Source organism: Lithobates pipiens, unplaced genomic scaffold (genome assembly GCF_037356315.1).
Source record: "Lithobates pipiens isolate NorthernLeopardFrog02 unplaced genomic scaffold, aLitPip1_a1.2 Scaffold_13, whole genome shotgun sequence".
Lineage (NCBI taxonomy): Eukaryota > Metazoa > Chordata > Amphibia > Anura > Ranidae > Lithobates > Lithobates pipiens.
The window spans coordinates 459,754,051-459,775,921 of NW_027507718.1; the positions used below are offsets into that span (position 1 = coordinate 459,754,051).

A 21,871-nucleotide genomic window follows, 5' to 3' on the forward strand; every position below is an offset into this window, starting at 1 on the left:
AAATAAAAGTCCAGTTATCTTTAGCACAAATTAACATTAACAGGGTACCACCCACACAAGATTTTTACTTGCAGGAAGTAAAGTTAAATCCAAGCATTTTTAGGTTGCTCCCAGCAGATATGCAGCACTCCAGACACTTGTGTCTCTCCACTCATCACTACACCACACCTGCGTTAAGAGCTTCCTGTCCTTAAAGGCCTCTTCCTGGAGGTAAGTTTACTCATTTGGGACCAGCATCCACATAATCAGGGTTGGAGGTTCTTTCCCACCCAAATCTCTCTGAACCTCCAAATTACAGGACCCAAATGAAGAATGATCAATCCAGAGACGACTAAGTCAGTTCCTCTGCTCTCCGATCAGACTACCTCGGAACCGAGTAATGGGGAGGGATTTACAACCCAAAAAGGGAGAGTACACCAACTGCACACAAGTCATTCCCAGTAAAGGGACCACAATCTATATATTGAATACAGTGTCTGTCCAGGACAAATCCTTGGAATCCTGTACAATTTGCTTTAATGCTTTTACATAATATTTGAGGTCCCACAGAAATAAACAGAGGTGGGCAACATGGCAAACAGAAGTACCAACAGGTCCATAAAAAAGGGTTAAGAAATCCAAAAACAAACAGGCGATAGCTTGAAACATCTTGCGGATGAAGTTTGCATCAGCTGAGGTTTAAACATCTACCTGGTAAAACTTGTGAGAATATGTAAACAGAGGACCAAATGGCAGTCCTGCAAATCTGGGATACAGATGTTTGATGTTAGAAAGCCCATTAGACACCAACAGACCTAGTGGAATGAATTCTGACAGTAAAATGAGAACCATTTCCTTAAGGGCACAAGACCTGAAAATAAGTTGTCTGATCTACGAAGGCCTTTGGGTAAAACAAGAAAAATATGTTTTTCAAACAGGAGCAGTAGACCCTGACAACATCAAAGCAGTGTAGGGACATTTCCTTGGTGTGTTTTGGAGCAGGACAGTGGGAAAAGGGAAGACAATTTCCACATACAATTGGGGGGAGAGAAACAACCTTGAGTAGAGAACCAAGTCTAAATACCACTTTGTCCCTGGGCAATACAAGAAAAGGCTCTTTAGAACAAAAGAGCTGCCAGCTCAGAAACACTCCTGTGGACAAAGCACAGAGTGGACCTGTTCCTTTGATGATGTCAGGATGTTGAAGTGACCTGGATTGAAACCGGGTAAAGGGGCTTGGAATAAGAGGCTACCATTAACGCTTAGAATTCCTCATACAGAAGTGAACTGAGGAGTGTCTAAGATCTGATAGTCCATGTGTGGGACCTTAAAGTGGAACTTCAGTCATTTTTTCATCTTTCCATCTATTAAAGCTTCTGCCCTTGTTTTAACTTTGGATAGTAAAACTTTTTTTTTATGACTGTAAATAACTTATACAGCCCTCTTCCAATTTTTATTTAAAATTAATTTTTTATTTTACTTTACAAATTTACGTATTTAATTCAAGTGGCCTTTTTCCTCAACTAAAAGATTTTGCATTTATATTTGTATACATTTGTATTTTATTATGTTTCTGAATGTGTAATTTGCTATTAAAGTTTTTACGGTTTGATATAAGACAGGAAATGATGTAATATGGAAGTCAAATGAGTGTTGATTACACTGGATGGTTTCCTTTCATTTCATTGGTGTATGCGTCAAATTAACGTTGATCTGTAAGCATATATAAGTCAACTCCGCGATACCGGAAGTGATGTCCTTGATGACCCTCTGGAGGAGAGGCGAAACGTGGCAACATATTTCCGGTATCGAAAACCAGTGATGCCACTTCCGGTTTCCGTGGAACGCGCGGTGAAGGTGCGGACGCGGAAACACGCTGATGCCCGTTTTATCCAAACATCTCGTGAGTGACATATGTTAGCAGTGCAGTGGGTGTGTGTATCGGAGGTACTTCACATGTACGTTTTCTCTCTTTTTTACCTCTGCATATTTCAACATTCTGGATTCTTTTGAGAAAATATGGATTGAGTCTATGGATGGTTTATACATTATCTCCCCCACTCTTTAAGCTCTCTCTGACCCCTGGACTGAAAAGCTGAGGGTCCAGCAAATTTGGTGAGTGGGGTTACCAGAGGGGATCATCACCTCAAGGAATAGAGTTTTTTCATCATCTTCGAAAGCACTATTTAAAGCACTTAACACTTTTATTTGTTTAAGCACGTTTGTTAGCGCTTCTTATATTATGGCGTCATAAGTTTATGATGTCACTTGTTATAGCACCTTATATGGACAAGCACTTTATTCCGCTAGCACAGTTTTTTCTGTTATTTTTTTTGTTAAGGTTATTACCTTTGCAACAGTAGCTGTGGTTTTATTCATTTTCTCCACTATTAATTTGAGCACATCTCTTTAGCGTGAGTTTCTATTTGTGTTTAGTAAATACCTCATATAGCCCTCTTCCAGTTTCTTGTCAGGTAAAAAGCCTAGGCTTATGACATAATGCACAGCTCCCTCTCTCAGTCTCGTGAGAGTTTACCAGAAAGGGGGGGGGGGTGAGTCATACGAGGGCCAATGAGAGCTACAGAGCTGGCCGCGTGCCTCTGTTTAAATCCAGGAACTGAGCAGACAGCAGCTTCAGCTTCCCACAGTTAAAATGGTTGCAGCCAGAGTCAGTGATGGGAGATTTCTGCAGAATATTTGGCAAGTACAGAATAACATTATATATAAAATAATATGCAAAGTGGTTGGAGGGAAGCTGGAGAATGGCAAAGATGTTTTTATTACAAATTATGTGAGCAGACTGCAGTTCCTCTTTAACCACTTCAATATCAGCATATAGTCATATAACATCCGCAGGAGGGTTCTCCCGTCCTGGGCGGGCATCACATGAGGTCCTCAGCTTCTCGCCGCTACTGTGGGCCCCCGGGGGCCTGCAGCGTGGCGATCGGGCATTTCCCTCGGGTCCCTCCCTGATCAGGCTGTCCAATCACAGCCGTTCACTTATGTAAACACACCGTGGGTAATGCTGTTACCAGGTTCTCCTCCTCACATCGATCCAGTGTGAGGAGGAGATAGCGGTAAACAGCGAATTTACAATTACTGTGAATTTACTGTGCCCAGATTGCCCCCTCTGAATAAAGGGGACCTGTCGTCATTCCATCCGAGTTCCTGTCTGAGCTCGTCAGAGCACCTGTCATACCATCAGGAGTACCTATCCTGTGAGCCCATCAGAGTACTTGTCTGTGCAGCCCAATAGTACCTGCCATGCAGCCCATCAGTGTCACCCATCATACAGCCACTACGTCCAGAAAAGTATACACTGCAGAAGAGGCATATCAAATACTGAGTCTGGCTGATGAGAGCAGTGGGAGCTTTCACCGCCCAGTTACAGTTCTCATTCGTGTTCTGGTTCAGAATATGAGCCTGTCGAAGCCAGTACATCGGCATCCGAATCAGAGGAGGAAGTAGCCTGTCCAAAATAAAGACGGTCTGAAAACCGGGCAGCTAGCCGCAGTGCCAGACTCCCCAATGGCCAAATCGGCAAAGGCCAATGGCGTAGACCCCAGGAGGAGAGTCCCAGTACAAGCCAATGTCCCAATCGGAAAATGCCAACGGCGTAGAACCCAGGAGGAGAGTCCCAGTACAAGCGCTGCTAGACCCCAGGAGGAAAGGCCCAGTACAAGAGCTGGAATTTCATGCCAAAGAATTAGGGCCCAAACCCAGCTTCCGGCTACCTTGGCAAACCCATTTTGGCTGCCTTCTAGCACAGGGTCAGCCACAATCCCCCCTTTCACTGCACAGCCAGGTGTGCAGGTCAACACCGAAGGTTTCTGTGAAATTGATTTTTTACTTTTCTTTTTCCCTGATGAATTAGTTCAAGGCATCATGGACCAAACCAATCTTTTTGCCCATCCATGCATAGAAAACAACCCCTGCTCAAGATTTGCCCGCCCTTTTAAATGGAGAGGTTTGCTGAACTTTATATCCCTGACTAGAACATCTCTGTGGACAAATCAATGGTCCATTTCACAGGCCAGCTAGGAATCAAGCAGTATATTCCCTTTAAGAGGGCGAGGCAAGGATTGAAGCTCAACAAGCTCTGTGAAAGCTCCACCGGATATGTGCATGCCTTCCTCGTGTACGAAGGCAAATACTCCAGGTTCCAGCACCCTGTGTGTCCACCGCTGACACTGCCAGACTGGAGGGTAGAATGCGAGAAGGGGCAGAGATAGAAATTTTATTTTGTACTCCTTTGAAGCCACAAGTTTATCACAGAGGTCCGGGACATCCCAGATCCAGACTAGTGCAAGTGCCAATAGGCGTTCCCCCAATCCAAGGAGTACAGACGCCCCTTCATTATAAGCAGGGCTTCTGGGCAGGCTTGGACTGGGGGTCCAAGTGACAAAAAATACTAAGCCTTGGGTTTTGCAGTTAACACCTGGGGAGATTGAAAAGACCCCTTTGGCGAGTAGAGGTAGTAGCCGTAGGAGCAGGAGACTTACTCTTTTTCCTCTCGGGGTAAGAGCCCAAGAGCAAGTGACTTTTTTGATGAAACTTTCAAGAGATTTCTCAAATAGATGTTCACTGTCAAAAGGCATGTGTAAGGCACATCTTACAAGCAGGATATGCAAACTAAGCTTGTAACCACAAAATCCTGCAGATATGCATATGGATATTTTAAAGACTTTGAAGACAGCTGTAAATGTTCTACAAGAATAGGGTCAATACACACAGGTTCATGGACTCTATTCAATGGTTTTGTCCAATTGGCAATAGTCTGGCAAATAGACATGACAGTAGCTGCTAGTTGCAGGTGTGGGCCTGCAAGGGAAAAGGAGACTATTAAGGGGCTTTAGAACATCAGTATCAACGGGAACTAAAGGTGTTTATCGAGGACTGAAATGGCAGGATCTACTACCAGAATAGACATTTTTTGTAGGATCCTTTTCCATAGGATACATTTGGGCAGAAAGCTTAGGAAGGGTGAATATCCTTTCAGGATTAGGCATGTAGTACACATTCAATTTGGGCATGGGTGAGAAAATAATTTTTTACTTTTCCAGCCTCTTAATGCCCATAGGGGCTTATTTTGGCTGTGAAGACTCAGGTGCTGCTGGGCAAAGCCTCAATTGCACAGCTTATTTCAGGGAGAGAGCAGTGGAAAGGACCGGTCAAGAAGCCATAGCATATGTGCTGCATAAAATGCATGGGTTGAAATATCCTCTGAAAATTCCCCTACAACAGTGGTCATCAACCCTGTCCTCAGAGCCCACTAACAGGCCAGGTTTTATGAATTACCTTGGGGAGATGCAGACTAGAATATTGCAATCACTGAGCAGCAAATGACATCACCTGTGAGGTATTTCAGTTATCTTGCAAACCTGGCCTGTTATTGGGCCCTGAGGACAGGGTTGATGACCAATGCCCTACAACAGGCATGTCCAAAGTCCGGCCCGCGGGCCAATCGCGGCCCGCGGTCTGGTTTTGAACGGCCCGCCTGGTTGTTTAAACACATATATCTTTTGTGGCCCCCGGCGATCTCCCAGCGCCGGGGCCAGAAAAGATATATAGTCCGGCTGCCTCGGAGGGAGGAGACGGGACGAGTGCTGTGCACACAGGAGGAGAATTTCCTGTTTACACGGCAGCTGTAATAGGAAGTCCCGTCTCTGCCATTGGATGACTGTACTGTCCATCAAAGGAGGCGGGACTTTCTCTTAAAGAGGCCGTTGTGTAAACAGGAGATTCTCCTGTAAGATGTCTTTGGCGCTCGTCCTGCCCTCCATGGCTGCACTGATGGTAATGGTAGCTGCATTCCTGGCAATGGTGAGTGAATTCCTAGCAATGGTGGCTGCATTCCTGGCAATGGTGGGTGAAATTCCTGGCAATGGTCTGTGAAATTCCTGGCAATGGTGGCTGCATTGGGCAATGGTGGGTGAAATACCTGGCAATGGTGGCTGCATTCCTGGCAATGGTGGCAGCATTCCCGGCAATGGTGAGTGCATTCCTGGCAATGGTGGCTGCATTCCCAGCCATGGTGAGTGAATTCCTGGCAATGGCGGGTGAATCCCTGGCAATGGTGGCTGCATTCCCGGCAATGGTGGCTGCATTCCCGGCAATGGTGGCTGCATTCCTGGCAATGGTGGCTGCATTCCCGGCAATGGTGGGTGAATCCCTGGAAATGGTGGCTGCATTCCCGGCAATGGTGGCTGCATTCCCGGCAATGGTGGTTGCATTCCCGGCAATGGTGGTTGCATTCCCGGCAATGGTGGCAGCATTCCCTGGCAATGGTGGGTGAATTCCCTGGCAATGGTGGGTGAATTCCCTGGCAATGGTGGGTGAATTCCCTGGCAATAGTGGGTGCATCCCTGGCAATGGTGGGCGCTGCATTCCTAGCAATGGTGGCTGCATTCCCGGCAATGGTGGCAGCATTCCCAGAAATGGTGAGTGAATTCCTGGCATTGGCGGGTGAATCCCTGGCAATGGTGGGTGCATTCCTGGCAATGGTGGGTGAAATTCCTGGCAATGGTGGGTGAAATTCCTGGCAATGGTGGCTGCATTCCCGGCAATGGTGAGTGAATCCCTGGTAATGGTGACTGCATTCCCGGCAATGGTGAGTGAATTCCCGGCAATGGTGAGTGAATTCCCGGCAATGGTGGGTGAATTCCCTGGCAATGGTGGGTGAATTCCCTGGCAATGGTGGGTGAATTCCCTGGCAATGGTGGGTGCATCCCTGGCAATGGTGGGCGCTGCATTCCTAGCAATGGTGAGGGCTGCATTCCTAACAATTGTGGGTCTGCAGATAGACACTGACCCTTGTTTTGCTTCACAGTTCTTTATTTAAAATTTTAAGTTTTTTTTTCCTGAAGCTTCCCTCTTAAAGTGAAGGTGCGTGTTATACGTCAATAAATATGGTGTATCCAAATAATACACTTGAGTTCATCTATTCACCACACACAGCCACAAAGGCAAGAGAATTCTTGTTGGGCCGTGTATTAGTGCTCGGATGGACACGCTTAGACCGAATTTTAATGGTTCAAAGAATGTCAGGCAAAATGGTCGGCCCTCGCGCATGTTCAGTTCATCAAATCTGGCCCTCTTTGAAAAAAGTTTGGACATCCCTGCCCTACAAGATCTGCTTCCCCATCGCTTTCATCCTCAAACAGGTTTGGAGATTCCAACTCTGATTCATGAACAAAGTCAAGGGGGAGAGAGGAAGTGTAGCATTTTTGGTCCCGGAAACCAAAGATTTAAGGAGTTTTCCAAATAGTTCACATAGTGGCAGAGAAATTCGCTTTTGTCAGATAGGTCATATCGTGTGCCGCTGAAAAAAAGCTGGAGTCATAGGAGTAGAGTGGTATCATAATAAGACATTGCTCTGGGACAAGGGAACTGCTATCACCCTAAGCAATGTTCTGAGTTTTCTTTAGGCCAGGGATCTCAAACTGGCGGCCCTCCAGCTGTTGCAAAACTACAAGTTCCATGAGGCATTGCAAGGCTGACAGTTACAAGCATGACTCCCACAGGCAGAGGCATGATGGGACTTCTAGTTTTGCACCAGCTGGAGGGCCGCCTGTTTGAGACCCCTGCTTTAGGCCCTCAGCAGAACGTATGGTATTCAGCTTTTTTTTTTCTCAGCTCCGTTGTGCCTGTGATCCACCATTGCTTAAGTGAGCTTATGCATATAACTGAAAATGTCTGCAAACAAAACCCTCTGCATTTAACGTAAACAGTTAGAGAGGGCCAATACAGTTTGTTGCAGGCTGGCTGGTAAGTGTGCTGGGAAATTTCTGGTTTGTATGCCATGAGCACTATGGGTTGTCTATTAATGAGCAGGGACCGGTCCCAAAATTCAGGGAAACATTGTCTTACCTTACCCATGCCCCTGAGCCCATTAGCATTCCAGGCTCTATTCACTGTCATGGTATGCATACCCCAAAGGGGTCTTCAGGGACTGGGAACTACAGTGAATGACCCAAGCCCTGGACCTGTAGAGCAGCCTGCAGCTAACTACAGGCGTTGTACTTTGTGCCAAGGTGAGTGCCTAACACATAAAAACTGGAGTCCCACTGAGTGGATAGGGTTATATGGGCATGCATTATGGGTAGCCCTAGCATGTTTTTGGCCAGTGTTCAAGCACCTGAAGGCTGCCTGCATATAGCCAATGGTCTATAAATACAAGCCCTGTATCCTGTGGTTTATAGACGGAAAGAATATGTTACCCTAACATTTCATATTCCTGATATGTGTCTTTTGTACCATGTACTTGTATAAAGTAGTATCCTGTTCTCTTTGTATTGTTTCCTTTGTGTAAAATACCTCTGCATTCCCATTAAAATTTGAACACACTAGAAATGAGAACACAGCGTGGTTCGTTTTCTGGCTGTTATAAGAATTCTAATGATTAGATTTGTTACATAGTAGGCGAGGTTGAAAAAAAAGACACAAATCCAACCTGTGTGTGATTATATGCCAATATTACATTGTATATCCCTGTATGTTGCTGTCGTTCAGGTGCTTATCTAATAGTTTCTTGAAACGATCAATGCCCCCCGCTGAGACCACCGCCTGTGGAAAGGAATAACACATCCTTGCCGCTCTTACAGTAAAGAACCCTCTATATGTAGTTTAAGGTTAAACCTCTTTTCTTCTCATTTTAATGAGTGGCCACGGGTCTCGTTAAACTCCCTTCTGCAAAAAAGTTTTATCCTTATTATGGGGTCACCAGCATGGTATTTGTATATTGAAATCATATCCCCTCTCAAGTGTCTTTTCTCCAAAGAGAATAAGTTCAATGCTTGCAACCTTTCCTTATAACTAATATCCTCCAGACACTTTATTAGCTTTGTTGCCCTTCTCTATTTCCAGTACATCCTTCCCGAGGACTGGTGCCCAGAACTGGACAGCATACTCCAGGTGCGGCCGGACCAGAGTCTTGTAGAGCAGGAGAATTATGGTTTTATCTCTTTTAATGCATGTCCATATTCTGTTTGCTTTGTTAACAGTTTGGCATTGCATGTCATTGCTGAGCCTATCATCTACTAGGACCCCCAGGTCCTTTTGCATCCTAGATTCCCCCAGAGGTTCTCCCCAAGTTTAGAGACTGCATTCATATGTTTTCCACCCAAATGCATTATTTTACATTTTTCTACATTGTACATTCAAACTTGTGCTGACATGCCCCCCCCCCCCCCCAGCTATTCACTGGGAAGATCAGTATGTTTCTCCTCCCCTAGCTTATTGAGGTCCTTATGCAGCAGAGAATGAAGGGTATGTAATCACTTATTAATTTTTTTTTTTTTTATATGTATACACAAATGTTTTGCCATTCATTTCTATTTGAAACTGAATAGGTTGTTTCTATTCTACAACCTAAGGTGTCGCCCTGCTTTCATCTACTTGGTACACATGGACAAACGTGTGGCAAATCCTCCTCATCAATATGTGAAAGCTGAGCAGCCATCAGGGAAAAAAGCTCTGGCTGCTGTTAATCATTAAAGCGTAATTCCGTCAAATAATAATAATAAAAAAAAAATCAGCAGCTACAAATACTGCAGCTGCTGACTTAAAATCTTGACACTTACCTGTCCAGGGCGCCTGCGATGTAGACACCAGAAGCCGTCCCTCGGCTCTCAGGTGGAGGTGCCGCCATTTTCGGTAAGGGAATCGGAAAGTGAAGCCTTGCGGCTTCACAGCCTGGTTCCCTACTGCGCACGAGCAAGTCGCACTGTGCGATCCAACTGGTCCTGGCTGTCTTCTGGGACCTGTGTCTCCCCAAGAAGACATCGGGGGGACGAAGCAGCCGCCGGACATGGTGTAAATATCTGTGGATACTGCAGCTATCTATGCCAGAAGTGGGAGCAAATACCTGGATTAGACCGGTATCTGTTCCCTCCTTCCCCCTGAAAGGTGACAAAATGTGACACTGGGGGGGGGGGCAGATTCCAAAAGGTGAAGTTAAATTTTTCGGTGCAACTCCGCTTTAAGATATAAAGGAAAATACAAATGGAGTCTGTGAGGATAATGCACTCCCTTTTAGATTGAAAGCTCTAATGAGCAGAGCCCTCTGATTCCTCCTTTATTGAATTGTATTGTAACTGTACTGTCTGCCCTCATGTTGTAAAGCACTGCACAAACTGCTGGCGCTATATAAATCCTGTATAATATTTACTTCACTCCTATAGTAAAAAAAACAAACAAAAAAAAAACATCAGCCTTCTACAAAGAGCAAATCCAGAAACGTTAACCACTTGCTGACCAGCCACCGCAGTTGGCTGGTCACACACTAGGGAACACATTAACCCCCTGATCGCCCCCTAGTGGTTAACCCCTTCACTGCCAGTGACATTTTTACAGTAATCAATGCATTTTTATAGCACTGATCGCTGTATAAATGACAATGGTTCCAAAAATGTGTCAAAATTCTGACGTGTCTGCCATAATGTAGCAGTCCCGATAAAAATCGCAGATCGCTGCCATTACTACTATACGCTTATTGACATTTTTTTTACCAAAAATATGTAGAAGAATACAAATCGGCCAAAACTGAGGAAAAAAAAATAGTTTTTATTGTATATTTTTGGGGGATATTTATAGCAAAAAGTAGAAAATATTTTCAAAATTGTTGCTCTTTTTTTGTTTATAGCGCAAACAAATAAAAACCGCAGAGGTGATCAAATACCACCAAAAGAAAGCTCTATTTGTGGGAAAAAAGGACGCCAATTTTGTTTGGGTGCCACGTCGCACGACTGCTAAATTGTCCGTTAAAGCGACGCAGTGCCAAATCCCAAAAAGTGCTCTGGCCAGGAAGGGGGTAAAATCTTCCGGGGCTGAAGCAGTTAAACAGTTACAAAGAGGGTTTGTTTGGCCTTTCTCTGGTCAAAGCTGCAGGGGTTGTGGAATGCTGAACCTAATGGGCATTTGTGGGTTTTTTTTTTTTTAACTGATCAGTGATATCTATGCCTTGCCAGCAAATGCTGCCGAGTGTGTTAACTGCAGTCCACAGCAGTCAGAACCGGAGCACACAGAGGGTTACTGGGAGAAATGTCCCTGTGTAATTTCCCTCTCTGCGTCTTGCATCACCAACCGCATTGAAGCTTCAAAAAAACGGGTATAAATCTGATGGGTAGCTGTGAGAACATTTTTAATACATTTTTTTTTCACTAGGCTTTCTGAAGAAAGAAGCAGCAAAATGCCTACAGAGGGAATGTTCAGAAATCCCTGTCCAGTATCAGAAGCAGGTGTCCACAGGATCATTAGATTACCAACAAAAAGAGTAGTTTGGCACACTGACTGGCTGAAAAAAATCAATGCCCTGAGTAGGTAAGCTGTGGCCCCTTTATAAATCAGACACCCTTTTATTTTCCAATTTTTTGTTCTTTTAATGAGGCATTACGTTTAATTTTTAGTGACCCATGGCAGCAAATTATATTTCTGCATTATGGTGATATTGGCAAAAGATTAATTCTGATTTGCCACTATGGGCTACTGCATTTGATTATAGTTAGTACCTTTTTTTCAGGGCTATTTTAATTATGCCCATTATTGTATATTGCTAATAGATCTCAGAATCAGGTGAATTACTGTTACACAGCAGCCCTTTATTGAAAGCAAACAAGCAAGGCATCATTGTTACAAATACAAAGCCCACCACCAAGCTATGAGAGCGGAAAGCATGCTGCCGAGCAGAACAGACACGGGCTTATGAAGAGGCTTCTGTGCAAGCTTTACCTGTCCTTTCTCACACAGAGAATTCTCCAAGTCTTCAATTTTGGACTGATATCGGAGCAGATCAGCCTGGAGCTGTTCCCGAGTCTGCAGAGGATGAAAATCGATCAGCAATTAACTCCATATACACAAATGCTGGAGACATTAAAGGAAATCTATCTGGAAAGAAATATAAGAGCTGCAATCACTAAAATAAGGGAGGAGGATAAAGAAAACTGTTTTCTATGTGCTCTGGTCACACCATACATGTACGGTGTGCAAAACAAAAACAAAAAACAAAAATAAGTTTAACAGACATGGTGTGAGCAAGCCCATAAACTAAAATATGCAAAGGACAACACTCAAAAGGAAGAATATTGATCCCATATTTTATTAGATGTCTTGACAGTTTATTGAATGGTTGGTTCAGGTCTTTATCTTGCTGAGATTGAGCAATTGGCTGCAGTCCAAATACGGTTACATAAACATTGAGCTAAATTTTGTAAAAGTTTAAGTGATATACTTTGCTATAGTATACACTATATTGTCAAAAGTATTGGGACACCTGCCTTCACACGCACATGAACTTTAATGGCATCCCAGTCTTAGTCCGTAGGGTTCAATATTTAGTTGTTAAAAATAACAAAAAAAAAAAAGCAAGGTGCATGGCTATGTCCAAAGGTACCATGTGGTGGAGGGAGGGGGGGGATTAGACTTTGGCCACTGCTCCCAAACGTAAGAGACCAGATGAGGAAAAACATCAAATACAAAACACAATATTGAGTTGGCCCACCCTTTGCAGCTATAACAGCTTTGACTCTTCTGGGTAGGCTGTCCACAAAGTTTATGAGTGTGTCTATGGGAATATTTGACCATTCTTTCAGAAGTGACTCTGTGCAGGCCAGTTAATATTGAACCCTATGGACTAAGACTGGAATGCCATTAAAGTTTGTGTGCATGTAAGAGGGCTTTCAAACTGCGGCACCCATAGCGTTGGCGCTAAAATGCAGATATTTTTAGCAGTGTTTTACCGTCGGATTTAATCCGCTAGTGGGGCGATTTTACCCCGCTAGCGGCCAAGAAAGGGTTAAAACTGCCTGCAATACGCGGCAATAGTGGTATTGCAGCTCTGATCCATTGATTTCAATGGGGAGCAGCGGTGGAGGAGCGGTAAAGACACAGCTCCTTCACCACTCCAAAGAAGCTGCTGGCAGGACTTTTCCTGACATCCTGCCTTGCGCACCGCTCCAGTGTGAAAGCCTAAGGGCTTTCACACTGGAGACAATGGTGCAGCAGTTTGAGGGCAGATTGCAGGCGCTATTTCTAATGCTATAGAGCCTGCAAAATGCCCTCGGTGTGAAAGGGTTCTAACTGTAAAGGCAGGTGTCCCAATAATTTTCACAATATAGTGTATATGTGAATGCCAAGTAATGTGTAAGTCTAACACTTGCAGGTATTTTTAACTTGTCACAGGGATCAAACTACTTCCCCTGACCATGCCTTCATCTGCTTAAGGATAGTGCCATTTTTATTCAGGCATCCAGTTTATTCCAGGGTCAGAGCTACTTAATACACTGGAGAAGGTGGTGGCATAAAGACACAATCAAATGCGTCCTGCTGTCTGTGCAAGTTTTTAATGCATTCACAAATATCTGTCACAGATTAGCTCTGCTGCAACCTCTCACCTTGTGACCCATTACAAAATTACATGGTACAGTTTAATTTAATTTGGGACACAAGCAGAAGATATTGTAAAGGAAACCCTGTAGCCCACAACCTAACACAGCCTCTCACGGGAGAGGTTTCTGGGAACATGAATGCTAAGCTTTATTTATGCAGATTTCTAAAGATGTTATCATTGATGGTTTTATAGAAGGTCTGTTTGGCAGCATTATTCCACATGAGAACATAGGTAACTGATGATATTGTACACTGGAGTTCCAACTACCAGCATTGTATGGCATCATGTCTGATCTCAAGGACTAAGAGAACCCAGACTGGTATGTGTTACAGCGTTAAAGCCTGATCAACAGATCTTTTCAAATTTAGAAATGTGTGTCCCCCAAATACAGTATATAATTTAGTGAAATTTCCTTTCCAAAAATACAGAAAAATAGGATTTTTAAAACAGCTTACCTGTAAAATCCTTTTCTTTGATGTACATCAGGGGACACAGCGCCATAGTAATAACTATGTCGGTTATATCGGACTATCAGGTGCTGGACACTGGCACGTCCCTTAAGGCGTGAACTTCCCCCATATAACCCCTCCCATTACTGGGAGTCCTCAGTTTTGTAGCCAAGCAAAGTGTAAGAAGGAGGGAGGGACGTCTGTGTCCCCTGATGTACATCAAAGAAAAGGATTTTACAGGTAAGTGGTTTTAAAAATCCTATTTTCTTTTCTTACATCAGGGGACACAGCGCCATAGTAATAACTATGTGGGATGTACCATAGCAATGGCAACTGAAGGGGGGAGGGGGACAGAAGGAAACAGGAGGCCAGAGGACTCATACTGCAGCCTGCAGTATATGCTGTTCCCAAAGGCAATCTCCTCATGACCTTTAATATCGATTTGAAAAAAATAAAATAAAAAAATCAGATAAATGTCTGAACCAAAGACCAATGTTGCGGTCTTACAGATCTGAGCCATAGAGGCCTGATGAGGCATCACCCAAGCACTAATCATCCTGGATAAATGTGCTCTTAATATGAGAAGGAAGAATTTTCTTCTTTAAGCTGAAGCTTGATCAATCATTTGACAAACCCATCTGGAAAATAGTGGATCTTGACACTGCCTGTCCATATCTTGGACCCTCTGGCAGTATAAACAAAACCTGTGTTTTGCGAATCTGAGCGGTTGCCCTTAAATAGATTCTGATCGCTCAGTAGTACTTTCTCTTCCTCAGATTAAGGCTTCTGGGGAGAAAGAAGGAAGAATAATATCTTGGTTTAAATGAAAACCTGTTACCACTTGGTAAGAGTTCAGGATGAGGACATCAAATCACCTCGTCCCTATACATGATGAAATATGGCTCTTACAGAGCCGTTAGTTCCATTACTCTTTTAGCAGAAGAGATGGCAAGCAAAAGATTATCTTTCTTGTCAAAGAACAAGGAGAATTTCTCGTAAGGTTCAAACGGCTGATTTAACAAAGCCGACAAGACCAATCTCAAATACAAAGGATTTAGAGGTGCCTTGATAAGGGGAATAAACCGTGTTACCCCCTGAAAAAGCTACGCACCAAGAGTGGGAAGCAAGAGGCCACAGGAAAAGACATAGACATCGGCCAGGATCTGGCTCTTGATAAAAGTCAAGGCCAGCTTCATTTCAGATCCCATATGCAGGAATCCTGCCTATTGACCTACCTCCTGGGGTGCCAACCCGTGGATCCATACCAAGAAACCTATGCCTTCCAGATTCTATAGTAAGTGACTCTGGAAGCCGGCTTCCTGGCATTAGTCAAAGTAGACACTACTGAAGGAGATCACCCACAATCTTTTAGAGTGGGATTCAACAGTCAAACCTGTTAAACGCCTTGTCCGTAAAGTAGGATGAAATACCAGACCCTGTGCAAGAAGGTCTGGCTATAATGGCAGAGTCCAAGGACTTCAACTGCCCTCCTTATGATCTTGATAAATTCAGATCTTCTGGGACCCGCTGGGGCCACCAGAATCGCCTCCTTCTGTTCCTGCTTAATCCTGCCGAGAAGGCGGGGAAGTAGCAGAACTGGAGGAAATGCATAGATCAGTGAGAACTGATCCCCTGGGAAGGCTAATGCATGTGTTCCACCTGCTAGAGGACCCCCTGTTTGACATAAAGTTGTCGACCTTACTAATGAATGTGGACGCGGATAGGTCCATGTCCAGTGTACCCCATCTGACATATTGCTAGGAAGATGTCGGGGTAAAGAGATCATTCTCCCGGAAATAATTGTTGGCGTCTCAAGTAGTACGCCTGAAATATTTAAATTGCCGATAGGCAAGGAGTGTTATGTTCTGCCAAAGCTAGAACATTATTCACATCCTTTTTTTATTTATTTTTATTTATTTTTTGATGTAAGCCACCACCGTGGCTCTGTCAGACTGAATCCTGTCAGGACAGTCCTGTAATTTAACTGCCATGAGTCTATGGCCAGATGTACTGCCTCAAACTTCCAACAAAGTTGATAAGCAAGGTCCTCTAACCTGGACCATCTCCCCTGGACAGAATCTTCTTCCAGGGCTGCTCCCCAGCCTAGAAGGCTGGCATCTGTTGTTAACACCTTGCAGGACAAAAAACACAAATTTAGGCTATGACCTATGTCGGGAGCCAAGCGTATTGGAAACAAACAAGGCCTGAATCCTCTTTATTCCAGACCAACAGGATGGTGTCTTGAAGCAGTCTTTGAATAAAATTGCACGTAAGGGACAGCCTTGAAGGAGGCCACCATTTCCCCTAAAAATCTCCTGCAGCCAAAATGAAGGAATTTTCCTTTCCTGATAAGTTGAATTAGTCCTACAATGGAACTGATTCACGACTGGGGTAAGAATACCTTCTTCTGTATGGCATCTATAACCAGCCCCCAAGTAATCTCCTTGATGGTTTTAAGGGAGAATCTTCCTAGGCTGAGAATCCAACCTAGAGATTTCAGCTATCTATAGCTGAGATCAGACTCTGGCTTTAGACCTGAGACTGAATGATCTATTCAAAGTAGATCTTCTAATAGGCTAGGACCGCTACGCCTTGAGCCTTTAACCTGGCTAAAGGAGGTGTCAGAATCTTTCAGAACTCGTAGTGCTGTGGCTAAGCCGAATGGCAGTGCCACAATTGATGAAAATAATTTTATATTTCAAACCGCAGAGATTTCTGGTAAGCGGGGAAACTTTGGCACATGGAGATATGCAACTCCCCTCCTTGTAGGATGGACACAGCCGATCGAATTATGAAAGGATCGGATGTTTAAGTGCCGATTCAGATCTAAGATCTAGAGTGGGTCTTACCTCTCCGCTTGGCTCTGGGACCTTAAAAGGTTTGAGCCAAAAACCCCTGTTCTACTAAGGGAATCTCTGATATCACCGACTGGGATAACAGCTGATCTAGAGACCAGAAAGAGACACTTCTTTCTCTTTCTTTCTCCTCTTTTTTTTTTTTTTCTTTTTTCTCTGGAACCTTAGGAGCATTCTTTGAGGAGACGGACACTCTTGCATAAGACTGCCGCATCAGCAGCCCCAAGGACCCCACAGCACCCAAACAGGACCCAAACCCTCAGATCAAAAGCCGACTGGGCCATCCGGGCTCTTGAAACTCTAGATGTAACCTAGAGAAAAAAATTGCAGAAATCACTCTGCTCTTAACATTGTTCCGGGCAGACTTTCAGAATCGCAGGACATTTCTCGTTACTCAAACAAGTGGGGGCGCTCCTTCATGAGAAGGCCTTAGCATTCTGCTTCATGGGCTTTCTGCCCCCAAGATCCTGGTGCTGCCCCTGGGAACTTTCTCCTGAACCTGACGATTGAGACTGTCGAGACTGCCTAAAGGCAGATACCCCAAGCATAGGAGAGGCTGCATGATTAAAAGGAGAACTGTCTGAACCTCCTTTTACTGCCTTTTGGATGTACTTGTCCACTCTAAATAGTCGTACCCCAGGAAGGGACACAGACTGGCTAAGGGTTTTCCCCTGGTGCTTCAGCTGACCAATATCTCAGCCAAGGACCTCTGCAAAAATGCACTAGTCCAAGTATAAGCCATAGGGCTTAAATGATCGAGTCCTTCATAGCATCTGTGAGATACAGTGCTTCAAATACACCAGCCCCTTGCTGGGCCTGCTGATCAGGCAGAGCTTTCAGATATCTCACACCTGTTCCTTAACCCCTTGGAGTCCACATCCCAATGCATTGGCGTGACTCAAAATGTGCTCCAACACAATAGTGGAGCAGACATTACGGGGTTAATAGACTGAGCCACTCTAATTGCAGCCAGAACTGCAAAAGACATCTGGTCTTTAAAAGGAAAATCCAACCTTAACTTGCTAGATCCTTTAACATCAGTGTATTATCCACTGGACACGTGAGACTGCTCACTGAGGTGATTGCAGCATTACTAGCTGGAACACTCCCCCCCCCCCCCCCCCCCACTTCTTTCATAAAAATGCTCCTATTCAGAATACATAGTTATGCATTTTTAGTGCTTTTTGCATCTTGCAGATTTGCTACAGAACTTGTTCAATAGGACACCATGTTAAATGGACTCCCAGGTGGGGGAGGTTCAAATGAACCCTATTAGAGGTAGATACCTCAAGAGATGTGGCAGGCAACAAAAAGGTTATGTAAGGGAGTAGACCAACACCTGACTTGTGTGGCTACTTCCTCCCTGTTAGTATCCTCTGAAGAGGAAAATAAGTATCTTCCAATATTTGGGAAGATCTACCTGATCCCCAGCCTCCTGCACCTCAACAAAAGGGCCCAGAGGACTAGATGGGAATCTGCTGTTTAGTCCTACTATGGAGAGACATCATAGCAATAATCTTTTAATGGGAGGAGAAAAACCTGTTTGTATGAAATACAGGGACAGAAGTGTTCTACCCTTGGCGGCTTCATCTGACTGGCCGTATTTTTCTTTTTACCTCTCAGGGGAGGAAGACAGACATTCTTTTGGAAGGGTTTTTAGTTTGTTGTATACCATTAACCCCTTAGAGGGGTTGCCGGGCCCTTTGTCACTCATAGCTTACAGTACAAAGCAGAGGCAGTACCAGCAAAAGAATGTTACACTTGCTAGGCTATAGTACAGTACAATAACTGCTATTAATCCTGGCTATACAGTACAATGTTGTCAACAAAAGGGAGATGCCCGTGTCACCAAACCTGACCAGCAACCACTCTGCTCTGTCCCTCCACCTCCAGACTTCAGCTTTTCCTGTATAGCTTAAAATACTTCCTCCACGTGTGGCCAGTGTCTGACACTGTTTAGCCACGCCCTCCACGCAAAAAGGCCCCCCTTCCCACTAGGGAAGCGTATGAGTGCTGGCAACATGGCGGCCGGCGGTGGGGGGGGGGGGGGAGTAAAACGGCCGCGAATCACCCCAAAAACAAAACTTTTTTTTCATTTTTGTTTCTTTTTTAAGAAAAACAGAGGCAGCGGGCTGGCATCCAAAGGAACAAAAAAACACCACTCTGGGGCCCAGGAGGTGATCAGAAACCCCCTTCATACCTGAGGGCCTGAGCTGGCTTGAATGGAGAGGAGAGTTAAAGCTTCTGCTGTTTCCAGCATCAGAATGGTGAGTGCTCAATACAGCCTCCAGCGGTGACACATAGACATGACATGACAACAAATACATGGAAGGAGAGATTCGTCACAGAAAATCTCCCCTACCTTTCCGCCGGAGGGCTTTATCAGAGATAAAAAGCCCAATCTTCGCCCTTCACGGTAGGCTCCGAGACCTTGAAAGGAAACCTTCAGGAACAGGGGTACACTCAGGTAATCCTGGACCTGCGAGAAGACCCTGCCAGTAAACTTTTATTGGCCTTACTGGAAAGTACTGGATCCCAGGGCCCAGCTTAAAAGCATTCGCAAGCAAAACCTCATGTCTTTGGATGCCGAGGCCTGGGTACTGTCCATTACGGAGACATCAGAACGTATCTGGTCAGGATGGCTGGCTCTCATCAAAGGATTACTGCCCGTGGAGCTCAGTACACACATCCTTACACGTGCCCAACACCTTAGACACTGGCGAAAAAACTGACACCTCCCAGTAATGGGAGGGGTTATATGGGGAAGTTCACGCCTTAAGGGACGTGCCAGTGTCCAGCACCTGATAGTCCGATATAACCCACATTGTTGTTACTATGGCGCTGTGTCCCCTGATGTAAGAAAAGAAAAAAAAGTTTTAAAGTAAAGCTAACTTTTCAACCCTTCTACCACCACTGCCAAGAAAAAAAAAAAAAAAAGGATTCCTACATGCTCATACACCTCATTTGGCTAAACATACAGCACTACATCTGCACATTTGATGATGTGTACAAAAATAGTCTCTTCTACAGAATATTGATTTGTCCATACAATTTGGCTGTGTGTAGTCCATAACTGGTGTGTTACAGTTATCCCTTAAGCCATTTTGTTTGGAATGTACATGGGGCTCCTTTGCACATGACAATCATAAAAAAAATAAAAAAAACGAGAGGGGCCATGGGAACACAGGAAGCAGGTATCCCTTAAATGTTTTACTTTAAAATCCCCTTAAAACTGCACTGAAAATGCTCCTGTAAAATACACTTCATACTCACACTTCCAAACACCCATTTCTACAATCTTCAATTCATTGCTTCACACAAAGTATCTACGCTCTATAGCAATTAAGGGGCTAACAGGAGGAACCACAGAACAGCCAAGGGATGCAAAATTTCAGCACGTCCAGAAGTATACTGAATGCAAGATCCTTTATGTGGCTTTGCACAACAACCAAGCAAATTCAGATAATTCGAACCAGGACAGGCAAGTATGAAGAGTCTTTTTGCAGCATTATTTTTGTTGTATTTTTTAAGCAACTGGGTTGCTTTAAAACCAACTGCTCCTTTACTGGGTACTACGAATTGATAACATGGCTGTGTTTTACAGAAACAAGTTTTAAATGTACAATCATTTAAAAACAGAAAGTTCAGCCCAACAAACATACCCTTGCTTCTCTTTCTGCATCCAGGGTCCCCCCTACTTGCTCTTGGAGTAAGGCATAGGCTCTCTGCAGTGCCTGGTATTCACGCGTCAGCTGACGAAACCTTAAATCAGCCTCCTCTTTAGGGGTGCTCTTGAAGAGGAAAAAAACATTTCACTACATTTTATATACAAGTTCATGATAGTTTTTTCTTATCTGGATCAGCTAAACAATTAGGCACAAGAGGCATTCGACTATAGGTGCCAGAGAAAAAGAGGTGGCTTTTTCATGTATAATTATTGACAGCACATTCTTCCTTTCAATAGAAGGCAAAATCATTTCATATAAAATTATTTACACGTTATCAGAACATATTAGGCAGAGTGAGGACCAGGAAAGAAAGGAATTGTCCTGTGTAAATTAGGTGGTGGTATCACAGGCTTCAGTGATAAAAGTCCATCCCTGGTCATCAACCTGTTTAGCAATACTATATGTTGCTAAAATATGATCTACACCTCACATGTCCATAAATAACAACACAATTCATTTTTTTTGTAAAACAGACTTAGATTCAGATTTGTTTTATGACATGGGGTGGGTACATTCAATGTCACAGTGCCTTTGAGCTGTACTGTGAATACTAGCATTCAAACGGGCCCTGCAATTCACTTTCTAAATCCTGACCTGGCTTACCAAACATGGCCTCTCTGAAGCCTTCACCAGCAGGAGGATGGTTAACGAGTCTTCTTGCCACTTTAGACTCTCAAGTCACAGCAGGCTCTTTACCTGCACACTTGTTTGAAAATTGTTAAAATTATATTTTTGAATTGGGGAAAGACTGATGGTGTTAAAGTGATTGTAAAGTTTTTTTTTATTTATTTTTTTCAATTTTAATAACACACGTTATACTTGCCTCCTCTGTGCAGTTGGTTTTGCACAGAGCAGCCCGGATCCTCCTCTTTTTGGGTCCCTCTTTGCTGCTCCTGGCTCCTCCCTCCTATCGAGTGCTTCCAGTCAGCAGCTTCCTATGGTGGCGTTGGAGCAGAATCACAGCTCTGTGTGTCCATTCAGACATGGAGCCCTGACCCTGCCTCATCCCCTCTCCGATTGGCTGACTGATGGACAGCCGTGGGAGCCAATGGCACCACTGCTGTGTCTCAGCCAATCAGAAGAAGTGAACGGCTTAGACATTCGTGGACGTTGCTGGAGAGAGATGGGGCTCAGGTAAGTAATTGGGGGGTACTGGGGCAGCTACTACACACAAAAGGTTTTTTTTTTTTTTAACTTAAAGCATCAAATGCATCAAGATAAAAACACCTTCTTCCTTTAAAATGTCATGATGACCATAAACACATTACAGTGGTTCTAGTCTTTACTTATGCTATCTAAAATTACAAAAAGGGTTAGGGCTATACATACAATTTACCTAGAGAGTGATATGGGTTTCTTCCAGGTGTGCAAATATTTTGCATAAAGATTTTTCCACTTTGGAAAAAAACACTAAAAAAGCTAGATTTTCATATTCTATGAAACAAGGGAACAAATCTTGCACAGTAGGTTTACCAT

The 21,871-nt window shown here is 44.1% G+C and overlaps 1 protein-coding gene across 1 annotated transcript in view; it reads right to left on the minus strand.

The window, feature by feature from the left end:
* The window catches only part of JAKMIP1 (janus kinase and microtubule interacting protein 1), a 329,059-nt gene that overhangs the window by 107,238 nt on the left and 199,950 nt on the right, over positions 1-21,871 (minus strand). Inside the window, exons 10-11 of the mRNA XM_077477804.1 lie at positions 20,330-20,458; positions 11,707-11,790 (exon numbers count right to left, since the gene is read on the minus strand). Of these exons, the coding sequence (XP_077333930.1) occupies positions 11,707-11,790; positions 20,330-20,458 (213 nt within the window). The remainder of the gene's footprint in view (positions 1-11,706; positions 11,791-20,329; positions 20,459-21,871) is intronic.